This window comes from Hyaena hyaena, unplaced genomic scaffold (genome assembly GCF_003009895.1).
Source record: "Hyaena hyaena isolate Hyena2069 unplaced genomic scaffold, ASM300989v1 scaffold_41, whole genome shotgun sequence".
Lineage (NCBI taxonomy): Eukaryota > Metazoa > Chordata > Mammalia > Carnivora > Hyaenidae > Hyaena > Hyaena hyaena.
The window spans coordinates 3,746,462-3,770,232 of NW_024080673.1; the positions used below are offsets into that span (position 1 = coordinate 3,746,462).

At 42.0% G+C, this 23,771-nt stretch overlaps 1 protein-coding gene across 1 annotated transcript in view; it reads left to right on the forward strand.

Moving 5' to 3' along the window:
* The window catches only part of NCKAP5 (NCK associated protein 5), a 1,061,012-nt gene that overhangs the window by 941,592 nt on the left and 95,649 nt on the right, over positions 1-23,771 (forward strand). Inside the window, exons 12-16 of the mRNA XM_039229926.1 lie at positions 933-1,034; positions 6,223-6,411; positions 11,314-15,086; positions 15,799-15,976; positions 23,423-23,498. Coding sequence (XP_039085857.1) covers positions 933-1,034; positions 6,223-6,411; positions 11,314-15,086; positions 15,799-15,976; positions 23,423-23,498 — 4,318 coding nt within the window. The remainder of the gene's footprint in view (positions 1-932; positions 1,035-6,222; positions 6,412-11,313; positions 15,087-15,798; positions 15,977-23,422; positions 23,499-23,771) is intronic.

Consider the following 23,771-nt stretch of genomic DNA (forward strand, 5'->3'; position numbering starts at 1 on the left):
GACATTTCCTGGATCGACATCAGCATGCAGCAAGGCCCTTCCAGGGAGGAAGAGGAATTGAAAAACTTTTCAGAGGGGAGGGAGGCACGCCTGGCCACATTATTTACTTACTCAATTCGATTTTTTAGTGTCTAAAGTCACAAAAGTTGTAACCAAGACAAACCAGGCTACAAGTACCATTTTAAAATGTCATCAGCCTTGCAGAAACATTGGACATAAATCACGAGTTTTATTGTATTTGCAATTAAACAGATCAAATTTAATGTCCACAGAAAAGCCTTAGTAATTAGTATAAAGATTAATATAGTGAAATGTCCCTGGTTTAGCAGGCCTCCCAAGCAAAGCTGAAATAAAGAATTGAGTATATAATCAAATAGCATGTGAATATTAATGCGCAAAATCCTCCAAGTCCCCAGCTCCCAGATGCAATTATTTTCTATTCACATTAATTGTTCCTAACAGATGACATTAATGACTTTGAGTTAAAATGTATCCAAGGGAAGATTTTACAAGATCAATGCTGTTTAGAAATATGGTCACTTTTATAATTATTTGCTCAGATTTTAACCACTATTCAACATAGTAAGGTTAACATGGTGATTGTTTTCTTATGCGAATATCGAAAGTTATTTTTCACACTAGCCAGTAAATGTACTGGATGACTCACATTTTTCCTCTCACTTATTTTTTTCCTACTAATCCTTTCCTGCCCAGACGAACAGACAGTGAGAGTGTGATTACTATTTATAAGCTGTAGTTTGCACATATATGCATATGGCTTGCTCATAAACTAGAGTAAACTTTTTTGGGTTAGGACACATATTATCTAATCTAGAAATATCAACTCCTTTGAGATTCAACTGGCCAAGGCAGGATTTGGAAGCAAACAATTAAATCACCACTGTGCAACATTTCTGCTTGTTTCTCCCTAGAAACTTCACTCACGCATCTTAGATCTTTCATCCGGAGATTTGCTCTCAGATGTGGGAAGAAGCGGAAGTCTGACGCAGTCACGAACTGATGTTGAGATGCATGTGAGTTTCCCTCTTGCCTTCAGAACGCTTGTTCAGGTTATTTTCCTTCCATCAAATATGATGTCACAGGTGAACCATAAAGCGCATCCCTGAAGCATTGTCAGCCAGATAAAAATACCTTCCTTTCTTGTATTCTCTGAAATTCAGTATCATGTCCCCCAGCTGACAGAGTAAGCAGAAAGTGTCACTCTCAGCAAAAATATCATAAATCTTGCCTTTGTCCCCAAGATACCTTTTTGGGTATTGATTACATCTCAAAGTCGCTGAGAAATGGTCAAGGAGCTTTTTATTAAAGCCCATGTCCTATATTATTCATCCTACTTTTATGATATATTATGTATGAACTTTTAAAAATTCATGGGCTGTACATTTTTTTCTTTAGGGTTAGCTTTGTGCTTATTTGGCAAAACTTTAACCAGCATGGCTTTTAACTCTCATTGACATAAAGAAAGTAACTTGAAAAATACAAGAGCCAAATAAATATGTAATGAAAAATGTTAGGCTTAAAACAATGACAGATGAACATTTGTGGATAATTGGCTTTTGATTTTGCTGTATAATTTTATCAATGCAGATAGGATATTCTATATCAAAGGTAAATATTCTTGATTTAGATTGGAATTAAATTTCAGCGGAATGCTGTCACTTTAAACATTCATGAAGACCTTAATGCCTTCCAATCTATAAGAAAGCCTTAAGGTCAGGAATTTTTTAAGTGTGCAGTTTTTATCCAAGGAACTCTTGCCTTCATTCTCTCTCTCTCTCCTTTTTTTTTTTTCAAATTTCAGATTTTGTATTGCATTTCTCACAATAAGGATGTTAAAGCGTGAGTCAACCAAGGTAGTAATCTAAAATACACAATGAGAAAAAAACATTTCGAGTAGTGCAAAGGGGGTGTATTTTGCCAACGAAGTCAACATAATTAAGATAATGTTACAATGGAAACCACTATACATTATTCCGGCAAAGAATCATTTTAATAATAATCATTATCTATTACTAATTAGAACTCTTCCCTGACTGACTTGTTTCACTTAGCATAATAACCTCCAGTTCCATTCACGTTCATTCATATGTGGATCTTGAGAAATTTAACAGAAGACCATCAGGAAAGGGAAAGAGGGGGGGGGGGGGATACAAACAGAGAGGGAGGGAGCCAAACCATAAGAGACTCTCAAGTACAGAGAGCAAATTGAGGATTGATGGGAGGTGGGGGAGAGAGGAGAAAGTGGCTGATGGGCATTGAAAAGGGCACTTGTTGGGATGAGCACTGGGTGTTGTATGGAAGCCAGTTTAATAATAAATTATATTTAAAAAAAAAGAAACAAGTTCATTAAAAAAAAAAAAAAAAGAACTCTTCCCAGTTGGGTGCTTGGTGGTCTGTATATGTTCAGGAGTTCTGCTGATTGACAAGGGCCTTACTTGTCACCATAGCATAGTGGCTAGGATGTGGGCCTGACCTCAGGATGTTGTACTAGCTTGGTGACCTTATGTAAGAGAGCAATGCCACCATGCCTCAAGCTCCCCATATGAAAAATGAGCATACTGATATTTCCTTTCTATCTCTGAGAATCATGGCGAGGATGAAATCCTACGGTACATAAAACGTGTGTACCACAACACCTGCCCACTGTACCGGGGCAATAATAAGATTTCTGCTGTTTAGCACTTTACTGTTCTTCTTCATAATCGACACTATGGCGCAGCCACAGAACACCGTGGCAAAGATGGAGAATAATAACAGAGAGTGGTATCTGCTAGCAGATCTCTCCAGAAGCTCATATCATTAATTTCCAGAAACAAAGGGCATCCACACTTTTGGCTATTGCTCAGTCCGGTTCCTGTGTATGAGGTGTCAGACAATACTGTCAGCACAGGTATAACATAAGGTCTCTTAGGGAGATTGTAATTTTGTGATTTAGTTTGAGAGTCAATACACATGTACATAAAAATAATAATAATAATGGAAGCAACACCCAAATGTTACTAAGCATTGCTGTATGCCAGAGGCTGTCCAGGTTTCACACTGATCTTGTGTGGTAGGGACTTTCCTCATCTCCATTCACAAATAAAGAAACTGAGGCATGCACGGGTTAAGTAACTTTCTCGAGGTCAAGGAGTTGGCAAGAGTCAGTGTTCAAACCTAATTAACAGCCTTAGGGTTCAAGCACTCAACCACAGAACAGCTAGTTATTCACCGAAGTAGATAATCCTGCTCAATAATCATGTGTTGATGAAGGAAACTTCAGGAAAAAGGAGCTTGCATTGTAGCCATGATGTAAGAGATTCTGGGACCCTTATTAACTTCAAATATTGATTGTATAGTGTGCGGAAAATATGGGAGAATGTCCAATACAAAGGACTGGCCCTTTTCTGTGTAAGGAATTACCTTGCAATTGCCCCAACACATATGCACACGTGAGTGTGCGTGCTCACACACATGCACACACACTCTCTCCCCAGTGCACTGGCCCGTGGGTAGGCTCAGACCATTCCCTTCATCCTGCTCCACAAAATGAGGTCAGGCCATGTGGTCACACCACTTGCTACTAAGTAACCCACATCAGAAGTAGACCTCTCATACCTTCCACTAGGGACCTTCTTCTCAAAGTCCTAGGACAGCAGCATAGAAGCACCCGGAAACATGTCAAAAATACTACATCTCAGATTCCTTCTCAGAATTACTGAGAATTACTCAGAATCTGTGTTTAACAAGATCCCAGATGATACATGTGCAGACTGAGATATGAGAAGCCTGGCTTGGAAGTCACTTCTCTGTTTAACCACCCCCACCCCCACCTGCCTCCACATGACAGTGATAGGTCTTCCCCACCTCCCTGAAGTATGCTCCATCACATCTGCTCATCTCAAGTTCATGGTCAAAGGCAGAAGCAGCATTTCCTTCCTTTGGTAGCTCTGAGGTTAAGTTTCTTGTCATCTTAACCCAGCATCTGAACAGGAGGCACGCACATGGGAAACTACTGGGCAAGAATGCTCATTTGTAAGAAGAGTCCTGGGAATGGAGTTGAGCCGTAAAAATAGATATCGTTTTGACAGGGGTAGTGGGAAGGAACAGGTGGGAAAGACAGAGGGAAATCATGGAAGCTTCAGAACTTCTAGAAAAGGAGGAGTAGAAACAGTAACCAAAAGCCATTCAGAGTTGTGAAAAGGGCCATTAGAAAAATTTATATCTGTAGGTGCCTGGGTAGCTCAGAGTCTCCAACTCTTGATTTGGGGTCTAGTCATGATATCATGGTTCCTGAGTTCAAGCCCCACACTGGGCTTGGCAGTGTCAGTGTGGAGCCTACTTGGGATTCTCTCTCTTCCTCCCTCTGTCCCTCTCCCCAGCTCTCTCTCTCAAAATAAATAAATGAACATTAAAGAAAAAAGAAAACAAATAGGTCTAAATGGTCTCGCAGGACACAGGCACAGCCTCTCTCTGGAGAGCAGACCGATCTGCCAGAGCAGAGGCAGTCCTAAATAAAACTATCGCCCTGGTTACTCAGGCAGCCAAATATGAAAGAGACTTGGGGATGGTGAAAATAGGGAGGCACACAAGTAGAAGGGGAGCATAATATGTTACTTCTGAAAGTTTGTTCTAAATGTACTCCGTGGCGACATCAGGCACTCCTGTGCAGTAGTGCTACTTGTTGTAGGCATCTGTCAAGTTACAAATAATAAACTCTCCTTAAGCAAGTTACATGCAGCAATAACAAGGTCATAAATCAACAGATATTGCTGAATGCTGAATCTTGAGACAAGTTTCTCCATTCAGTGCTCTTTAGAGCCAAATTTCAGGGGTAGGGGATAAAATAGTAAAATTTCCTGGCATATTTAGATCACTTAAGGAGATTGTTATGCAGCAAAAATGAAGTATTGATAGCAGACAAATGCCTGATGTTGAAAATCTAACCTTATTAAGCATTATGGATATTGATTAGAGAGGAAATTAAATATGCCCTTTGTACTTATGCGAGGGGTTAACATGTACCCCAAGTAGTCCCAGAACAGCATGCCTTTCCTTCCTCAAGTGGGGGTTTAGTCACCGTCAGCTGGAATTGCATTTGGAGAACAGTGATAAGTACTCAGGTAATAAAGGCAACCATAAAGTGTCAATAAATTGCATAAGTAAGAGGCTTGGCCATTCTGCGAATGACACAAAGACAGATGGCTCCCCATCAAAGAGCTTCTGAGACAAAGCTTTATATAGATAGGAGGGTGGAATGAGACTAATGGAGAGACTTTGCTCTCGTGAGCAGGATGCCAAATTAATTTAGCTTGTCCAGCTCATGCGCTTCATCTGTTACATGCAGGGCCAAGAACATGGCTGTCGGGATGTGCTTCAATGTTTACAACTTTGTCACCTATGCCCCTACCCAAGTCTTCGGTGTGGAGCCCAGATCTAGTTGATGTGGCAATCTTTACCATTTGGACAGCCAACTGATATGGAAAGATAACCTTTCCAACAGTACCTCCTGATTCCTCAGTTTGGTGTGCCACTAGACATGGCTTCCTAGACATTTGATTCCTGACTTAGACTGATACTGTATAGGGGGCTCAGGGGAGCAGTCTGGTAGAACTGCCCCTGCCAACAAAGGAAGACCTTGAGGCACATGGAAGTTGAATGCTTTCTGTACTCAGTATCTCCTGCCAGGGGCAACATGCAGCCTGAGATCCAGGTCACTAAACTCTCGGTCTAGTGCTCATGCTCTTGAACCCTACAGCCAGAATTGCTACTCTTGTCTTCATTCTTTTGTGCCATTGGTTGTGGCTTGATATGGAACTGATTACTTGACCAGTCTGCCTGGAGACAGTGGGAAACTACCATTGGATAGTTCTGGCTACTGGTAATGCAGGTCATCATAATCAAGTACCTACTTAGGCCAGGTACTGTGTAATATGCTTCTAATCTAGAACTCCATTTGGACTTTGTGATAACTCTATAAGGTAGGCAGTATTATCATTATTCACCTTAAGAAAAAATGTAGCTCTAAGGGATTAAATAACTCCTCCTAGGCTATTAGCAAGAGGCAGAGCCAAGATTTGAACCACTAGCCTGTCTGACCCCAAAAATCTGTGCTTCTAACCACTAGGCTACATTCCCTTCTATCTCACTATGCTGTCAAGTTGGTATTCCTGTCCCCTAAGCAGATCCCTGGCTCAGAACTGTCCTGTTTTTTTTTTTTAGGAATGCCAGCTGAATGCAAAATCAGGAGCCCCTGCTTTGAAATGCCCTGGTTTTGGGATCGTCATCCCTGGTCATCTCTGTCCCCGAAACAGCTGCAGCAGCAGCGAATTGTCTCTTTCGAGCACCTGCAGCGAGAACTCCAGCGGCTCCTCCCACACATGGCATGATGGAAAGAACCTCAGGAAAAGGGTAAGGCCTCCTTTTGAAACCATTTAGCATCAGAGTGAGCCAGAAAAGGATCCTCTTCTGGTAGGAAGGTGGATGGTGGGAAGCAAATGACCGTTTGCTGAGTGCCTGTGCCTTTAAGCCTCACAAAACTGTTTGGGGAGATCTCATTTCCTCCATTATATGGGAGAGGAATCTGGCTCAGAAACATTGTTACTTGCCAGAAGTCCCACAGCAAGTGAGGGGTGGAAGGATGATGTGACACAAATGACTTGGACACCATGGGAGGGAATTTGGAGGAAGAAGACAGTTTCCTTCTGGGCTTCACAGAAGCCTACCAAGACCATAGATTTATATCAAATTGGAACCCAGAGCCTTGGCCTAATGAAAGTGACCATGTTTCAGGCCAACTCAGATGTTTCCAATTAGTTTTATGGACACTCTCTATCGCTGCAATGCTCAGAAAGACTTGCTAATGCCCACTGCAAATGAGAGTGAGCAAGGCCGCTGGCCAAGCCATCCCAGACTCAGCATCCCTTGAGAACTCAAAGGGAATGTTGTTTTCTTCCCAGATGATAGGGAGGGTGGCACATCATCTCAGAACAAATGGCTGAAAGTTTTTAAAGTATCATTAGCTTTGTAGGAATTTACTACTCAAGCATGGCATGTATTATATTGACCTCCTTTACTCAGTTTTATAGCCTCATAAAGCACTAATTGACTATAAATTGGAGGGTAGCATGGCTGAGAGAGAAACTACCGTGGTAGATGGCATGGAGGCAGGCATGTGCTGCCTTAGATGCTGGGAGTTCTCTCACCAGGTTGTTAGGTAACTCCTGATGCTGTTTGCCTCCCGTCTGCGAGGTGGGCCCTCACAAGCAAACACGCCTCTGTGCCCGCTGCGTGAGCCAAGGGTTTGGAATAGCTCCTCTTGCCATTTCCGCATGTTGAAGACAAGCAGAGAGTACACACGAGTGGAAATCCTGAATCAGGAGATGCGGAGGTCATTCTTCTATCACTTGTGTCAACTCCCATTTATGATTTGGAAGCATAGTAACCGGGAGGGCTCCCTAGCTGCCAGAATATAATAAAGGGAGTAGCTTTGTCATACATGGAACACGTACTCAGAAAAAAAGATTTCAAGCTTGAATTTAGACCTTGTTCCCTCGGACTCAGACTCCTAACACAGAGTGTGTACATTATCAGAGTTCTTCCTTCCTTCCGAGAACTTCCATTCAGATGTTCGAAGTTCTGAATAATGGCTGCTGGGGCCTGGCTCTTCACAGATTGGGAAGATGGTCAGGAATGTTCCCTCTCTTTGTGGTTTCACTGGCTTCAGAGCCCTGGCTCTGTTCTCTTCACTCCCCTTTTCCCACCCTCTCCCCCTCAGAGCCTTTGTCTTTTCTTCCTTTGTCTCCCCTTTCTTTCTTTTCATTTTTTTTCCCCTGAAATTCTTCCAATTCGAGCAGTCCTTGATCTTGTAGGGAAACCTCTTCCCTGAGTAAGGAGAAATTAGCTTCTTCTGCTTTTTGTACACAGTCAGGTGGCCATGATCTGGGGATTTCATAAGGTCCTGTCTCAGAATGGATTGGAGTACCAGCACACCTGTCACATCTCACATAGTCCCAGTTCTCAAGGACCAGAAAACTAGACCCAGCCCATAAAGACATGTTAATATTATTATTTAAGAAACTTCTACAGTTCTTACCATGTACCAAGTACTCATTTAGTATTAACTTACATAATAAACTCATATATTATGAATTTTCACATGACTACAATATTAACTTGCATAATAATATTTCTGATCAATGGCTCTTTTATAATTCACAAGTATTTGTTTAATATTATTTTGTATAGAAACAGAAAGGATGCCTATAAGGGATCCATTAGGCTGCCCTGCATGGAGGAATCTGGATCTAAGTCATGAGTAATCACCATGTGCCACCCAGGTCTGTTAGTATTTCACAAGTATTAGCTCATTCAGTGCTCATAAGTGCCTATTTAAGTAGGTTTTCCTATTCTTCCATTGTACTGATGGGGCACTTGGGCTGCTGAGAAATCAAGTAACGAGCCAAAGGTCTCCTAGCCAGTAAGTTGCAGAGCTGGCTAGTTGGTTCCAGAACTTTCACTCTTTACCATTCTGCTGGAGTAGCCCTGTTGAATCAGCCAAACTTGAAATAATATTCCAATTATTGGGATGGTTTTGTTATATTAAGACCAAGAATGTTCTTTAAAAAAAAAAAAAAAAGTTGTGTAAAACTGTTGTCTAGTCAAGACAAAGAAAAAGACTATGGACATTGAACCGAGGCCCCTACTTTATTAGCAGCATCCTTCAGCCAATTGCCCTGCCTCCCAGAGCAGCTCTTTTCCAAGCAGAGCATGAAGCTGCCCTTGGAAATGCCAGCTCCTTCCTGCATCTTTCCTACAAGAGAGTCATGCTTTTTTTTTTTTTTCCAGGTTTCCAGATTGTTCCAAACTTTTCTCAAGTTACCAAATATCGTAATGTCCTGTGGAAACCGATTGAGGAATGTGGCTAATCTCACAGGATAGAGAGCTGGGCCCTGGGAGGTTTACAGTTGCTGGTCCTGGGGTGAATCAGACCTCAGGGAGCCAGGCTTTAAAGAGGCAGAGGGAGGGGCGCCTGGGTGGCTTAGTCGGTTGGGTGTCCGACTTTCGCTTAGGTCATGATCTCGTGGTTCGTGGGTTCGAGCCCCACGTCGGGCTCTGTGCTGACTGCCAGCTCAGAGTCTGGAGCCTGTTTCAGTCTGTGGCTCCCTCTGTCTCTGACCCTCCCCTGCTCACACTGTCTCTCTCTCTCCCTCTCCTAGAAATAAAACATTAAAAAAAATTTTTTTTAAAGAGGCAGAGGGAGCTGGGCTGAGCACATCTTCTATGGGTTGAACAAATCTGCCTTTTGCAAGCTCTTGCGGGGTGCTTTTGCCTGGCTTCTCTTCTTATTGTGAACGTGACTATCAGAATCATGGAGGTTCTTAAAAACCCAAGCGATGGCAGCCTGCTTACCGATTGGTTTATAATACTCAAACTCACAGATGGGATTTCTCCTGATTTCCAAAGGCTTTTTATTGGCAGAGAGGAAAAGAAGAGGAAAGAGGAGGCATTACCAAATAGCATCTATCCACAGCAACTTCTGACTCCAGAGAATTTTCTAAAGAAAGTATATAATTTGACTTAAAAGCAATAAACAGATAACAGATAAAAACAAATAAGCACCATATGTTATAGATAGCAAGAGTAATTTTAATGGAAATGTCTTAGATATAAGCAAATGTTCACAGCCTACTAAAAAGCCAAGGCTCCAATGTGAAGTTTCTGACACTTTTTCAACCTCTGCACATGGTTTGTGGTCAGTTATAGGCGGGGCAGCTGGTGTGGAGAAGCCAATAGAAGGTGCGCTATTAACCAAGGCAGGCACAGAGCACATATCTGAAACCACCAAATTCACTCACAGAAGCTCTTCACCTTTAATCATATAACTTAAAAAGAAAAAAAAAAAAAAAAAAGGCTGAGGTTAGTGCCCAAATCCCACCAATTTCCCTGAGTCTTGGTATATGATTCAACTCTGCAGGTTCCATTCAAGAGAGAGGTACAAGGGGTGTGAGGATTGTCTCTGATTACCTATGAGCTCTATTATGACATTGACCAATATAGAGGAGAGAACAGACAGTCGGCTCCAGGCGCATAGCATCGCCAATAGGTATGCAGGCTGGAGAGCCAGCCTGCCTGGGTTCAAATCTCCATAGCGCCACTTTGGAACCGAGTCCCAGAAAGAGCCCGTGAAATGGGAGCTGAAACCTTTGTCCCAGCTCTCCCTTAACTGTGCAATCTCCAACAGACTAACCATGCTGTCTCTCAGTTTCCTCCCTAGTAAAAAAGAGGTGATAATGTCTCCCTCATGGTGTTGTTCTGAATATTGAATCAAAGCCCTGTTCCACTGGTTGTTACACAGCAGGTGGTCAGTAATGCCACTTCTCTCCTTCTGCCCTTCCACTTCTGGTTAGCAATACTATGAGAAATATGAAGTTCTGTGTGGGACAGAATGCTTTCTCTGTGTCATTCTTGGTCAGAATCAGCACTAGTATTTGGGATGGTATGAGGAACAGAAAATTGACCTTTCATAGTAAGCAAATCATTACTATAGGGTTCTAGCAACCAACATCCCCCTGGTAGATGTATGTCTGTGTTTCACAGATGTTCCCCTTCTATCAGATAAAGTCATGAAGACCCAGAACTATCATCAAGTTTTAGAATGGAAGGGACCATATATATAGGAAACAACTTGCTTTTCCATTTACGCGCTCTACCTCTTGTAAACACTGTACAATGAGGAGATATCATCTTCTGATTATTTCCTAAGTGTACCGTCAACGTATCTTCACCATTTAGGTCCTTGGCATCCCACTTCTTCTACCTAAAGATCATTGCCCCCAGGTTTTAGCTAAGGCAAACTCATCCTTCCTTCAAGGGTTAGGGAGGTTTGAAACACACACAAACACACACACACACACACACACACACACACACCTCCGTATATGCCTCTCATGGCTTTTCCATACAGAGGTTTGATCTCTCTGAATTTCTGGAGTTCCTACTAGATTTGTACTTCTCATTTGCTCCCTTGACGTCTGGTTATTTGTGCCAAGTGTCCTCTGCTCTGCTGGCTTGCACGCTCCTTGAGGGCAGGTTCCTTATCTACTACTTCTTTATATCATGGGCTACTTAGCTCAGAATCTGGCAAAGCATAGACTTGCCACATAGTTAATGATTATTAGCATTAATTAATTAAAGTATGTATTTATAGAGGAATACTAAACCTCCATAATCAAGTCTAATCACAGACTTTTCCTTTTCATAGCTGTGATCCACATGATTCAGTGATGTCTGACCTCTACTTTTCTTTCCTAGAAATCATCACAAAACTGGGATAAAAGGCTAAGTATTGACTCTTCGCTCCCAAGTGGCTTTGCTAGTCCTACAGATGAACTACCTCCAACTCGTATTAAGGAAAGTGACATTTTGGAAGGACTAAGAAAGCTACAGAAGCGAAAGGTGTTACTTGAACCCCCATCAGTGATAACCAAATGGGGTTATAAAGATTGCATGAACTCAAATGAAGGAATATATTCTCCAGGAATTAAGAGTAGCAGCCTCAAGGGGTATCCACCCTGCAAACCAGCTGATATGAGGAGCCCCAGTAAGGAGCCCCATGAGACGTTTGTTTATGACACAGATTCCCACGATGATGCTGATAATGATTCTTCCTCCTTAGCCTTGCTCCACACAGTCCCAAACCACGGCTGCAGGCTGCACAGTCGTCAATTAACCCACAGTGTTTCTGACAGCCTATTTAGCTGGGAGCTGAACAGAAAACACTTTTCAGAAGGCACATCCTCAGTTTACCCCAGGGAAAGGCCTGAGAAGCGGACCAGTTGTGCCAGCAACTGCCCCTTGGAGAGGATGCTGTGCCCAAGTGCGCAGGCACCTCAGGCGCAGAGAGAGAGGGAGCCACGCGGCCAGGGCCGTGTGGCTCTCAGGCTGCAGCTTTCAGACACCGATGACAATGAAGCCTTTGATGAGTTGCACATCGGTAGCAGTGACGAGAAAAGCCATTCAGACTTGTCACTGACTGCCGACACTGACAAATCCATGGAGAATCTGGACATCCTCATGGGATTTGGAAAATCTCACCTGGGGTCTCCTGATGAGGAGGAAACACAAGTGCCCATCCCCTTAGAGAGTAGACCAAAGACATTTAGCTTCATTAAGCAGCAAAGGGTTGTAAAAAGGACTTCTTCAGAAGAATGCATTACCGTCATATTTGATGCAGAAGACGGCGAGCCCATTGAATTCAGCTCTCACCAGACTGGCTTTGTCACTGTTACCAGAAATGAAATTTCCATCAGTCCGGCCCCTACTGGGCCCAAGGCAGAACACACTGAAATTTTACCTCAGGGAATGGCTCATTTACAGCCAGGAGCTGCAGCAAGAGACTACACTTTCTTGAAGAAACCTGAAGAGGAAACCGAGAAAAACATTCCAAAAGATGACGCAGATAATGTTACTGCAGCACCCACTGGCTCTTTCAGCTCCAGGACAGTCACACAAAATATTCAGCGACCAAGACCGGCCAAACCAATGCTCACTGTGTCATGTCAGAGTAATTCTAGGTCTTCGGTGTCCATGGGTATCTATCAAAAGCAAAGTCTGACAAAAACCCCTGCCAGAGGCAAGTCTTCACCTCAGAAATCAAAAATAATAGAGCCTGAACCCTCCGCAAGAATCCCCTCATCTGGCCCAGTGTCTCTTGAAAAATCACCAGCCTTAGCTCCTGGGAAGCTCTCACGGTTTAAGAAGACTGAGGGCCCAGCACCCCTTTTTGATTTGCAGCCAGATTCACACATTCCAAAACACCCCGGCCAACTTCCTCACGGCTCCAAAATGTCCAGCAGGAAGGATTGGGTCCAGTGCTCCAAGAGTCAGATTCCAGCATCACAGTTTCTGCCAAGGCCCCTCAATGAGCCAGGGAACAATGGAGGACCTCCGAGAAGGGACAAACACTGTGACCCTGGGCCAGAGGCAGGGGTGAAATCACCTTCCCCCCCACCCCCTCCAGACAGGTCAGGCTCCCTTCTCATCAGGCCCAGTTATGACTATTTGCCACCACCCTCATCTGCCAAGCCCGACACCAGGGTCCCCAGTGAAACAGGAAGGACCATATACAAATCCCCGCCTCCGAAGGGATCCTCTGCTCCTATTAGCTCTTCTAATCAGATCCTGACAGAAGTGCCTGGGAAGAAACCTTCTGTGGCCTTCAAGAAGCCTGTCTTCACTCACCCTCTGCCCTCCACAGAAACACTGATTCAAACCAGATGTTCTGCTCATACCCCCACCAGCTCATTTGCTGTGATGGCCCCAGGGCCCCCAAAGGTCTCTCCAAAGAGAGGTGTCCCCAGAACCCCGCCTCACCAAACGCTTGGGATCGTACAAGCAGACACAGGGTTACGGATTCCCAAGAACTGTCCTTCAGCCCCTGAGCCACTGGAAATATCATCCCCCAAAAGTGTGTCTCCAGGAAGAAAAGGGCAACTGAATGACTGCGTCCCCACATCACCCAAGCCTGCCTTGTTAGGGGCAAATGAGTCACCGTCATCTCAGGGTAACAGTCACTCATCATCACCATCCTCCAAAAGCCATAACACCCCACACGGTTGTCAAAACGCTCAAGAGAAAGGACTGAAAACTCGCCTCCCGGTTGGGCTCCGAGTTCTCATGAAATCCCCCCAGTTGCTCAGGAAAAGCTCCACGGTGCCAGGGAAACATGAAAAAGACAGTCTGAATGAAGCCTCTAAAAGCTCTGTGGCCGTGAACAAGGCTAAGCCAGAGGATGCCGGGAACCCAGTGAGCCTGGAGACCACAGTGGGTGAAAGAACTGTGACTCCACTGTGTGTTCACACACAGGACAGTTTGGCTGAAGGGCTTCCCCTGGAAACGGCAATGCCAGAGCCATTGGATCATAGCACCCCTGGGGTTGATGGAAAAGATGTGGTAGAAAACAGGGCTGTGAAAAGATCCCTTTCCTCCAGTAAGCCACACCTAAAACCAGCTCTAGGCATGAATGGAGCCAAAGCCCGCACCCAGAGTTTCAGTGCTCACTCTGGGGATAAGCCCCCAACTCCCCCCATGGAAGGAGCAGGCAGAGTTCGAACTCAGATTATTACCAACACTGCAGAGAGAGGCAACTCCCTCACCCGACAGAGCTCCTCCACGGAGGTCTCACCCAACAAGACCCCATCATCCGCCATGTCTGACAGTCTCCCCAGTGCTGGGAGACCCGTGGGACATCTCTCCTCCAGGCAAGGCTCCCTAGGGAGTGCAGGAAGCAGCCCCAGTAGCCAGCATGGGAGCCCAAGCAAGTTGCCTTTGAGGGTCCCTCCAAAATCTGAAGGGCTCCTCGCCCCACGTGGAACGGAAGACGAGCAGAGCTACACAGAGGAAGGATGCCCCACGGTGGTGGTCCCTGAGGAACCAAAGAGCGACCACTACAGATGCCCACCCATCCCGACAGACTGCCCACGAGCCCTGCAGAATCCGGGGAGGACAGAGCGTCCACACAGCTTTGAAACAAGCAGGACCTCCAAGATAGAAACTTCTGGAAGGTGTCCAGATACTTCCACAACCAGGACTGGCGCTGTGAGCCCCGAAGCCCCCCTCTCACCCACAATTGAAGAAAAGGTCATGTTGTGCATTCAGGAAAATGTGGAAAAGGGCCAAGTGCAAACAAAGTCTCCCTCTGTGGAAGCGAAGCCAAAGCCGGGGCCTTCCTTTGCCAGCTGGTTTGGTTTTCGGAGAAGTCGACTTCCAGCTCTCAGTAGCAGGAAAATGGATGTCTCCAAAACCAAAGTGGAAAAGAAGGATGCAAAAGGTTTGGGGTTTGGAAACAAACAGCTAAAATCAGAGAGAAAAAAAGAGAAAAAGAAGCCTGAGCTGCAGTGTAAGACAGAAAATGAGCCTCCCAGGAACACCATGTTGACAGAAAGCCCAGACACTAGTTTACCAAGCAAAAATAATTTGAAAACTCCCCAAGGCATTTATGACCAAATGAAGTTTGAACCAAGAAATAGACCCAGCCCTGTCACATGTTCAACAAAAGATACATTTATGACGGAACTTTTGAACAGGTAATGTCTTGGCAAAGAGGGTGCCAATGTCGAGGGGTCCCCCCCAAAAGAGGGAGGGTTGTTTGCCTCCTCCACATTAAATGCCAGTCAAGCATGTTTGAACAAGCAGAAATGAACAGTAGAAGCCTTTTATACATTAGCCAGAATTTAAACAATGAAATAAAAGTCAGCAATAAAGTGATAATTTAGCCATGTTACTTTGTTCACCAAACCAATGGTCTTTGAAATTAAAGAATGGTAAGTTGTATCAAGGTTGATAGAAACTCACCCTACCCTGGGACCGTGGACTGTACCCACGTGGCATGAAATGGAAGAAAATTATACATACGTTTTAAGGTATGCCGACCTCATTGGTTGTGCCAGGCAAGCACACGTATACTTAGAAACCTTCCAGAGGTAATTACATTTCCTGCTGATCTCAAGCCAGACATGTATTTAGCAATCATTCTTCGGTGGCTTCTGTTTTGCTCCCTCTTTCCCCCATCTCACAAGCCAGTTGAAAATAAATAAATAAATTATGATCAAATCTAAACTGACACACTCCTGAGATGTCAGATGAAGATCTGATCAAGGCCACCGACAAACATTTATCACTCAAAGGTTTAAAGACAAAGAGATACAAAGAGGTTACCTTAAGCATTAAAGGATTGGAGAAAGTAGTGATTGAGGAAGAGCAATGTAATTTATCAGAGGAATCACTTTCTACCTGCAGAGTTGATAAGAAAGCCGCTCACCAGACAGAAAGTGGATCAAATAATGTTTCCTGCAGGAGTGTGTTAAAGGGCAGCTCCCAGGGCTCCTGTCTCACCAGCAGCTCTACAAGCACTCAAGGAAACCACAAGAAAAACATCAAAACCAAAGCCGATGTGGAAATGCAGAAAAGCTCCCTGGTAAGTGCTCCTCCCATCCCGGTTATGAAGTGAATCTGGTTGGGTCCTTTCTACCTCTGCTGATGGAAATGTAAGAGCAAGAGATTATGGGGGGCGGGGGTAGGGGAGGAGAAAGAGAGTTCAAGGAAAAGGAGAGACACCTGGTGACAGCAGAGAGGTGGGAGCAATATTGCAAAATGGGGTAGCTGCTTCCAGGAACGTTGCTGCCTTAGCTCCCTTTCAGGGTGGTATAACCAGAGTGCCTGCAACTGACAGGCCAGTGTCATCTTCAAATTAGACTCTTGTGCAGCAATTTGTTTTGATGATCGTTTCCAACAACACAAAAAGGAATGGACATGATTATAGAAAAATAATAGTGCTGAACAATTGGAGGGATTACTGTCTATTTTGATGGCTCATTTAAGCACTGTTGATTTTTCTTCTGAGAGTTGTATGTACTGCTTCCTCTCACCTAGACACAAAGTGTTGAGACAAAGAAGTCTGTTTCGGAACTTGGTTCCCTATTATTCAATCTCTTAATTATGAAGTGCAAAAACTCAGGGGGTAATTTCTTTTAAAAAATGAAAGGACCTGGGTGGCTCAGTCGTTAAGTAGTGACTCTTGATTCTCATGGTTCATGAGATGGAACCTCGAGTTGAGCTCTGTACTGACAGCGTCTAGTCTGCTTGGGATTCTCTCTCTCCCTCTCTCTCTTCCCCTCCCCTGCTCACATGAGCTCGCTCACTCTCTCAAAAAGAAATAAACATTTAAAAAATGAAAGGGCATTTTTATATTTCCCCAGGATATGCGAGTTTCAAATAATATTTTGGTTTTAAAATTACTTTATATTGCATTTACTCTCCTTACATTCTTTCTGTTATTGCATAATTGATTTGGTGATATTCATTGTTCCTTTGTAGAAGTCTCAAAGCACACAAACAAAAAGAAATTCTTTTTACAGAATTACTGTATCCATATGTTTTTGTACTGTAATAAAAGAGATTGCAAAATATGGTACATCTTACCATTTTCTTAGGGAAAACCTGAAATGTAAAGTAATTATACATTATTTTCTGGAGTGTTTCAGAGGATGTTTTAGAAGCAATCAAGAGGGGCGCCTGGGTGGCTCAGTCAGTAAAGCGTCTGACTTCGGCTCAGGTCATGATCTCATGGTTCGTGGGTTCAAGCCCTGTGTTGGGCTCTGCTGACAGCTAGCTCAAAGCCTGGCGCCTGCTTCGGATTCTATATCTCCATCTCTCTCTGACCCTCCCCTGCTCACGCTGTGTGTCTCTCTCTCAGAAATAAATAAAACATTAAAAAAATTTAGAGGCAAGCATGATTAGCATTCATTATTAGTTATTAATTATTAGCTTAATTACTTATTGATATCTAGGGTCCCTTAGAATTTCTTACACATACTTTGATTTGACACAAGTGAACATTTTTCTTTCAAATAGCTTTGGACTCTGGAGAGCTATAAAGTGTTTTATTTTGTTTTTTCTAAACGCTCTGAAATCATATTGCAAACTAGTTATTTGCAAAAGTTTTTTTTTTCTTCTTCTTCTCGCCCCCTCCCCTTTTTCTTCTGGGCTTCCATGGATAGTATCTTCCCTTCTTTGAAAATATAGATTCCCCCTTCCTCTCCCCACATTGTAAAATCACGAATTATAAGCATATGTAAGGCTGCCCTTGTAGTGTCACTGAAAGGAAAGAGAGAATGAACGTGGAAACGTGCAATATGGCAGGAATTCAATCCAGCTGATCTAAAACTTTGATAGCCCAGCAGAGCCCCTTATCAGAGGCACTCAATTTAACTATGCCCCATTTAATATGGTTCTGACAGCTTAGGGTATATATCTTTGCTGCACAGAAGTACCAAAAAAAAAAAAAAAAGACCCTCCATGTGGCTTTCACAAGTTCATTTGTACTTTCTCGTTATTTCCTAATGCTAAAGTAATTTCTGTGCTTTTTGTCTCCGGTCATCAGTCTTTCACTGAATTACTACATTTCAGGGTAGTAATAAGTGTCCTTTGGTCCTTCCAGAATATAGTCAAAAAACATTCTTATTATTTTCTGTGAAGAACAAAGATTCCCTAACCACCCCCAAATACATAATCAATAGGGATATGCTAATTTTTTCTAGTTAGCTGCAAGAGGAAATTAGGCGTGCTGGGAAGCTTTTCCATACAGAGGAATATTATTAACCTGCATAGTTGACCAGCTAGTCTTTTTTTTTTTTTTTTAATGTAAAATGCAGTGGTTTTTTTTTGTTTGTTTGTTTCATCTCCATAATCATCAAAGTGGAATGGACTAAAAATACTAATTTCAGAAAGGACATTGCCATAGTCTCCTTTGGGACTAGTACAAGACTAGCAGTGAAAACCTATTTATTATATGTTATCAGCCTGTACAGGAAGGAAATTAGATGCAAAATAGGATATATTCTAATACCGTAGCACATTGATGCTACCCATGAATCTCTTAAAATTCAGAGCTCAAGGTAAATTTCCCATTTGCTTATTTTAAACTGTGTTCCAGAGAATCTTGCTGATACTATTCACTTGGGATGAAAACAGTAGCTACATTACATATCACATGGGTGTTGTTTCATTTTGTTTTCAGTGAAATCATTGTTCAAAATCTTATAGTATACCACCATCTCCTCCCTTTACAAACGAAGACTATATTTAGTTATGAGGGTCCTCAGGGATTTTAAGTATTTTAATCTATAGTGATACATGAGCATTTTCATACATGTAATAAATTCATGTATGTAGCAGGCCTACACTTAGTTCATTGGGAGCTGTGTATCTATATCCATTTGCAGATTGCTAGATACATTTTAAAATATGTGTAAAAGTCCCATTAATTCTTTGCTGAATTCAACCTTTTTCTCCTTTCAGAACCTTAATTAGAGGCTTACATCCCCATTCAGACCATCATTTACAGACCACTTAGCCCTAATTTTTGTGTAATTTAGACAAAGGCCATGTTACTTAGTACTTTTACTTGAATTATATAAAATCATGATAAGATGGGAAAAGGCATCCCCAGGAAAGATTGCATCGGTATTAAGTAAATAAGAAAAAAAGAAATGGATTCTACTTGCTGCATGTTATAAGTCGTTCCTTCGTATGGATCCAGATAATTTTGTGAAATAAGAAGTCTCAAGGGAAGACAGCTCCAGGCTCCTACTTAACTATCATTGGACAAAATAAAAAGTGTTAACAAAATTAACGAGATCATATACCTTCATCATGCACTGGAAAGAGATGGCCATTTTAATATGGGTATTTTAATTTAAATTATGAGTATTCTTTTCACCCAATGTCCCATAGTCTGAAAAAATCACATATGCTAATAAAAAAAGCACCAAATACTATCCCATTAAAATGATACTGTGGTGATGAAATAGCATAAAATAGTACAAGAATTACGCAAATTGTTATCATCTTATTAAGTCCTGCAAAATGTTGTAATTTCAGCGTCCTTAATTGAACAGTTCTGTTCTAAATGCATTTTGATGCTAATAAGCAGCATGCATATTTTGCCCTCCTCCTGAAAATTTTTTTAAATGACTAACTTTTCTAAAAGTAATGCCTTTTAGATTTTCCTTCCAAAGATCACTTCTTGTCTTACTTAGGTTCATTATATTCTTTTCCTGGGCAGTAATGGTACAATGTTGTTTTCTTGGGAAGCAATTCAGAGAAGACGTATAAGCAGAATTCCAAATGAAGGGTATCCCTAAATGTTAGGTAGAATTCTGAAATGTGTGTGTGCGTGTGTGTGTGTATACACATATATACATTCATATATACATATATATGAGCAGTAAATTTTTTTCTCCATTTTCCTCATAGGTCCTTTGTAAACTCATTCCTCCCTGCCTTTTCTAATGGTAAGGGTTAGTAGAACGTAATGGACACAGTGACACTTAATGGTTTCCTGTTAGAGATTAGTATTTGGTACAAATCTTGACTACAATTGCAGAGCCCAAAAGATGGACAGGAGGTGGAGGTGCATCATTCAAAAGCATACTGACGACAAACTTAAACCAAAAATAGCCCATAGTTATTGCTTGAGTTACCTGCTACTTCTCACCAAATAGTATCTGTCCCTGATAGAACAATGGTTGAGAAAATTCTACATCTCTAATCATTATTCTTTTCTGAGCCAAACTTCTTGGTTTTGTGACCACTCCTATCTTTGAAGTGTTTCGTCACATGAAGATCGCCCCACTTGTACCTATCTTTGGCAGATTCTTAATCTTGAGTTGGTAGCCCCTGACCCCCGGGGAAGTTCCCACAATGTCTCACCAATATTCAGACCCTGTGTGATCAAGAATGAAAATTCATTTTACATTCAGCCTATGAAAAATATAATTAGCAAGGGGAATTTGCTGCCAAAACAAATCATGCCCCTCATTTCCATAGGCAAATGGGTTTTTTTTTTAATTACTCACCACTTTACATTGAAATCTATTTGTGTAGATAATTAGAACCAAAAAGTATGCCATTCTAAAGCATCCCCTCATTTTCCACTCCTTCACTGATTCTTCACCCATCTCCTTTGGATTTTCCTCTCCTGGGTCTTCAGCCTACGAAAGCTGAAAGAATTAGGGGCCTTGTCTACAAGCTCAGTTCCTCTGATAAATACCCAGAGGCCATGTTTAGCACTTTCTGTTAAGCACAGAAAGCCATAGAAAAGTTCTGACAGAGAGCTAAAAGGTAGGGCAAAAGGATTGCCTTTTTTTTTTTTCCTTTCCTGAATATGATACTTGGAAAAAAGTGGTGGTGAAGTTTGATCCACAGATTGGATAGGGAACAAGAAGGGAAGGGAAGCAGGACACTTAAACACACACACAGACACACACACACACTCATGCACATGCATGCACACACACACATACACTCGGAAAAATTTTGCTACTCTTAAATAAAAGTATAGCTTATATATATATATATATATATATATATATATATACTCCATGAATACATATATATACATATATATACATGGAGTACTGCCTACATATCTTGCTGCCATACATTAAAAAATATTCTAGTTCATGAGAAGGTCTATAAAGGACAACCGTAACAGTACGATGCACTCTGAAAGATTTAATTAGAACAATGAATAGGGGCCAGGAGTGCCCCTCTAAAATGGAAATCCTTTGCAACCTTGAAGAGATTGCTAACCCTAGATGAGATTCTTATTTTAATTATTGGAATCTTTAGTTTAGAACCTCGCAGGCTGATAAAGATGATGATTCATCTACATTCCAGCAGGTTAGTGGGGCACCCCTCCAAGTTTAAAATAGATCAGTTTAGGGAAACCTAAAGGAAATATTATCTTACATAACAGGTAAGGGAAAACATGAAACATGTTGTCACAAGAGCTGGTAAGGGCTGAAAATATAAATAGGTTTCCTTGATGTGTCTATAAATGATGATGGAAGGTTCATGTTGGGTTGATGGAAATTAAGGTGTTTGGGGATCCCCTTTTCAGTGGGGCTTTTGATAGCCTTGTCACAAACAGATCAGAGCTAGGCAAAGCTTGGAGGGCAAATAAGTAACACTTCATGGCACTTTTATTCTGTGCATAAATGTCCACTACCAAAAACATAGATTATTGATGAAGCCTTCCCCCACCACACCCAGCCCCATTCCCTCACTTTCTTCTCCTGGACGTGCTGACAAACCGGGAAATGCCTCCAGAGCAGACGGCTGATGAGGAAAGAAAGTGAGGAAGAATGGCCTCTGGATATTTAACCCTTCATCTCTCCTTGTGGGGTTCAAGTAGCCATCCACATACTCTCTTGAGTCTGCCACCTTCTGGCTATAAGCATATACAGAATAAGTACCAATTATATTCTGATACTGGAACTGCAGTCATAAAATATAAATAATTGGTCTTATTCCATCAAATATGAAAAATAGATAAAAGCCAAATGTAGCTCACGGTCAATGTGCACCATATGACTTTCAACATTGCAAGTATGAAATAAGAGTTTCTTGGCATTCAACTCAAGCCCCTGTGCAAATCCACTGACAACCTCTAATGTGTGTGCCTAAGCAGAACCCCACTGCATTCAGTGCACGGTTCACATCATTATCATTGGCCGCACAGCTGACCAATGGGGATTTATTTTAAAAGGGCTTTTTAGGGTCATTCTGCCAAGGATCACAAGCTGTCTTGTTATTGAGGCCAAGTCTACTGGCATAGTCAGATGGACATTTGAGAACAACGGTGAACACAAATCTGGAGTCGGTTCTGCTGAGTTTGAATCCTGGTTCCACCACTTGCATAACTACTTGTCTATTTCTTCAGGAAGAGGAGGCTAACAATAGCACCTAGCGTTGTTCTAAGGATTATGAGATCACAGGCATGAAGTGCTCAAACAGCACCTGCTCTGTAGTATTTAAGAGCTTGCTTTTTATTATGATTATGATTATGATTATGATTATGATTATGATTATGATTATTATGGCTGGTACTGTGGCACCTGGGGGGCTCAGTCGGTTAAATATCTGACTCTTCTGCCCAGGTCATGCTCGTGCTCTCACAGTTTGTGAGTTTGAACTCCACATCGGACTCTACACTGACAGTACAGAGCCTGCTTGGGATTTTCTCTCTCTCCTTCTGTCTCTGGCCCCCACCTCATAATAAATATACTTTTAAAAAATCTTGAATTATAATTGGTATTGATGATATTATTGTGGCTTCTGCTGTCACTAGGTTGAGAAGGAAGGGGCTGAGTTTTAATCCCAGCATTTCCACCTACAATATGTTTAAGGAAACTTGCTGGATCTCGGAATTCTCATTTGTAAAACACTGTGACTTTATTCAGGGCTCTAGAGTTCTGCCGAACGCTGCCCCATTCAGCATCTGGATATTTCAACTGATATGTAAGGGGAATGTTTTTGACCTAAAAAATCAATATAAATATGTCACCGCTGTAGTCCACTAAGCATACATCATAGTCACCTTATGTTTCATCATAGAAAGAACAAAAAAAAAATCATCTTATTAGAGAGTTACATTCCAGGAGAAGGTCATGAGATCTAAGTATATTTCTTTCTTCTTATTAAAGTAACTTGTGGTGGAAGTCACGGTCTCTGGAGGAATTATATTTTCTTTGACTTTAATGTTTCCTAACAGCTCTGTGTTACTGACTTTATTAAGTATTAAAAGCCAACGTTGTTATCTCTAAAATTTTTTGGAGACTTAGGTACCCTATAAATCCTCATTTTCAGATCTGGCGTTATATTTCTGAAAATACACTCTTGTAATTAAAACTTGTCATAAAGCCAAGGGAGTGAAGAATCTAAATATACATATATATACATCCACACATGGACTCACACATACCCCCGTTTGTTACAGAATGAACCACCATTCTGAGGACTGCAGACAATCTGTTGAATATAATAAAGAAGAACTTACAGTATTTTCTTCTTGCTGCAGATAAAAGAAGCAAGTGGAAACCTGCAAGAGGATGAAGATACAGTCGCAGAGTCCACATTTCAGAGCCACATCATAGGTAAACATTCATGTCATGTACATCTTCATGGGCAATATTTTTCAAATGCGACCTTCTTTCAGGCACAATGTGTTCCTGCAGACCATGTCTCATGCCTCAGCTCTATGAGCACTGGGTTTTAACTTCTCACACAGGGTTCCTTTTCTCTTCTCAGACATTGGAAGCTCCCATAAAATAAGTGGTTCAAAGCCCATAAAGAAAACATATGTGTTTTCAGAGCAATTCACTGCAAACTGATGAGAAGTGAGCACTTGTCAGTATGAAATGAAAACA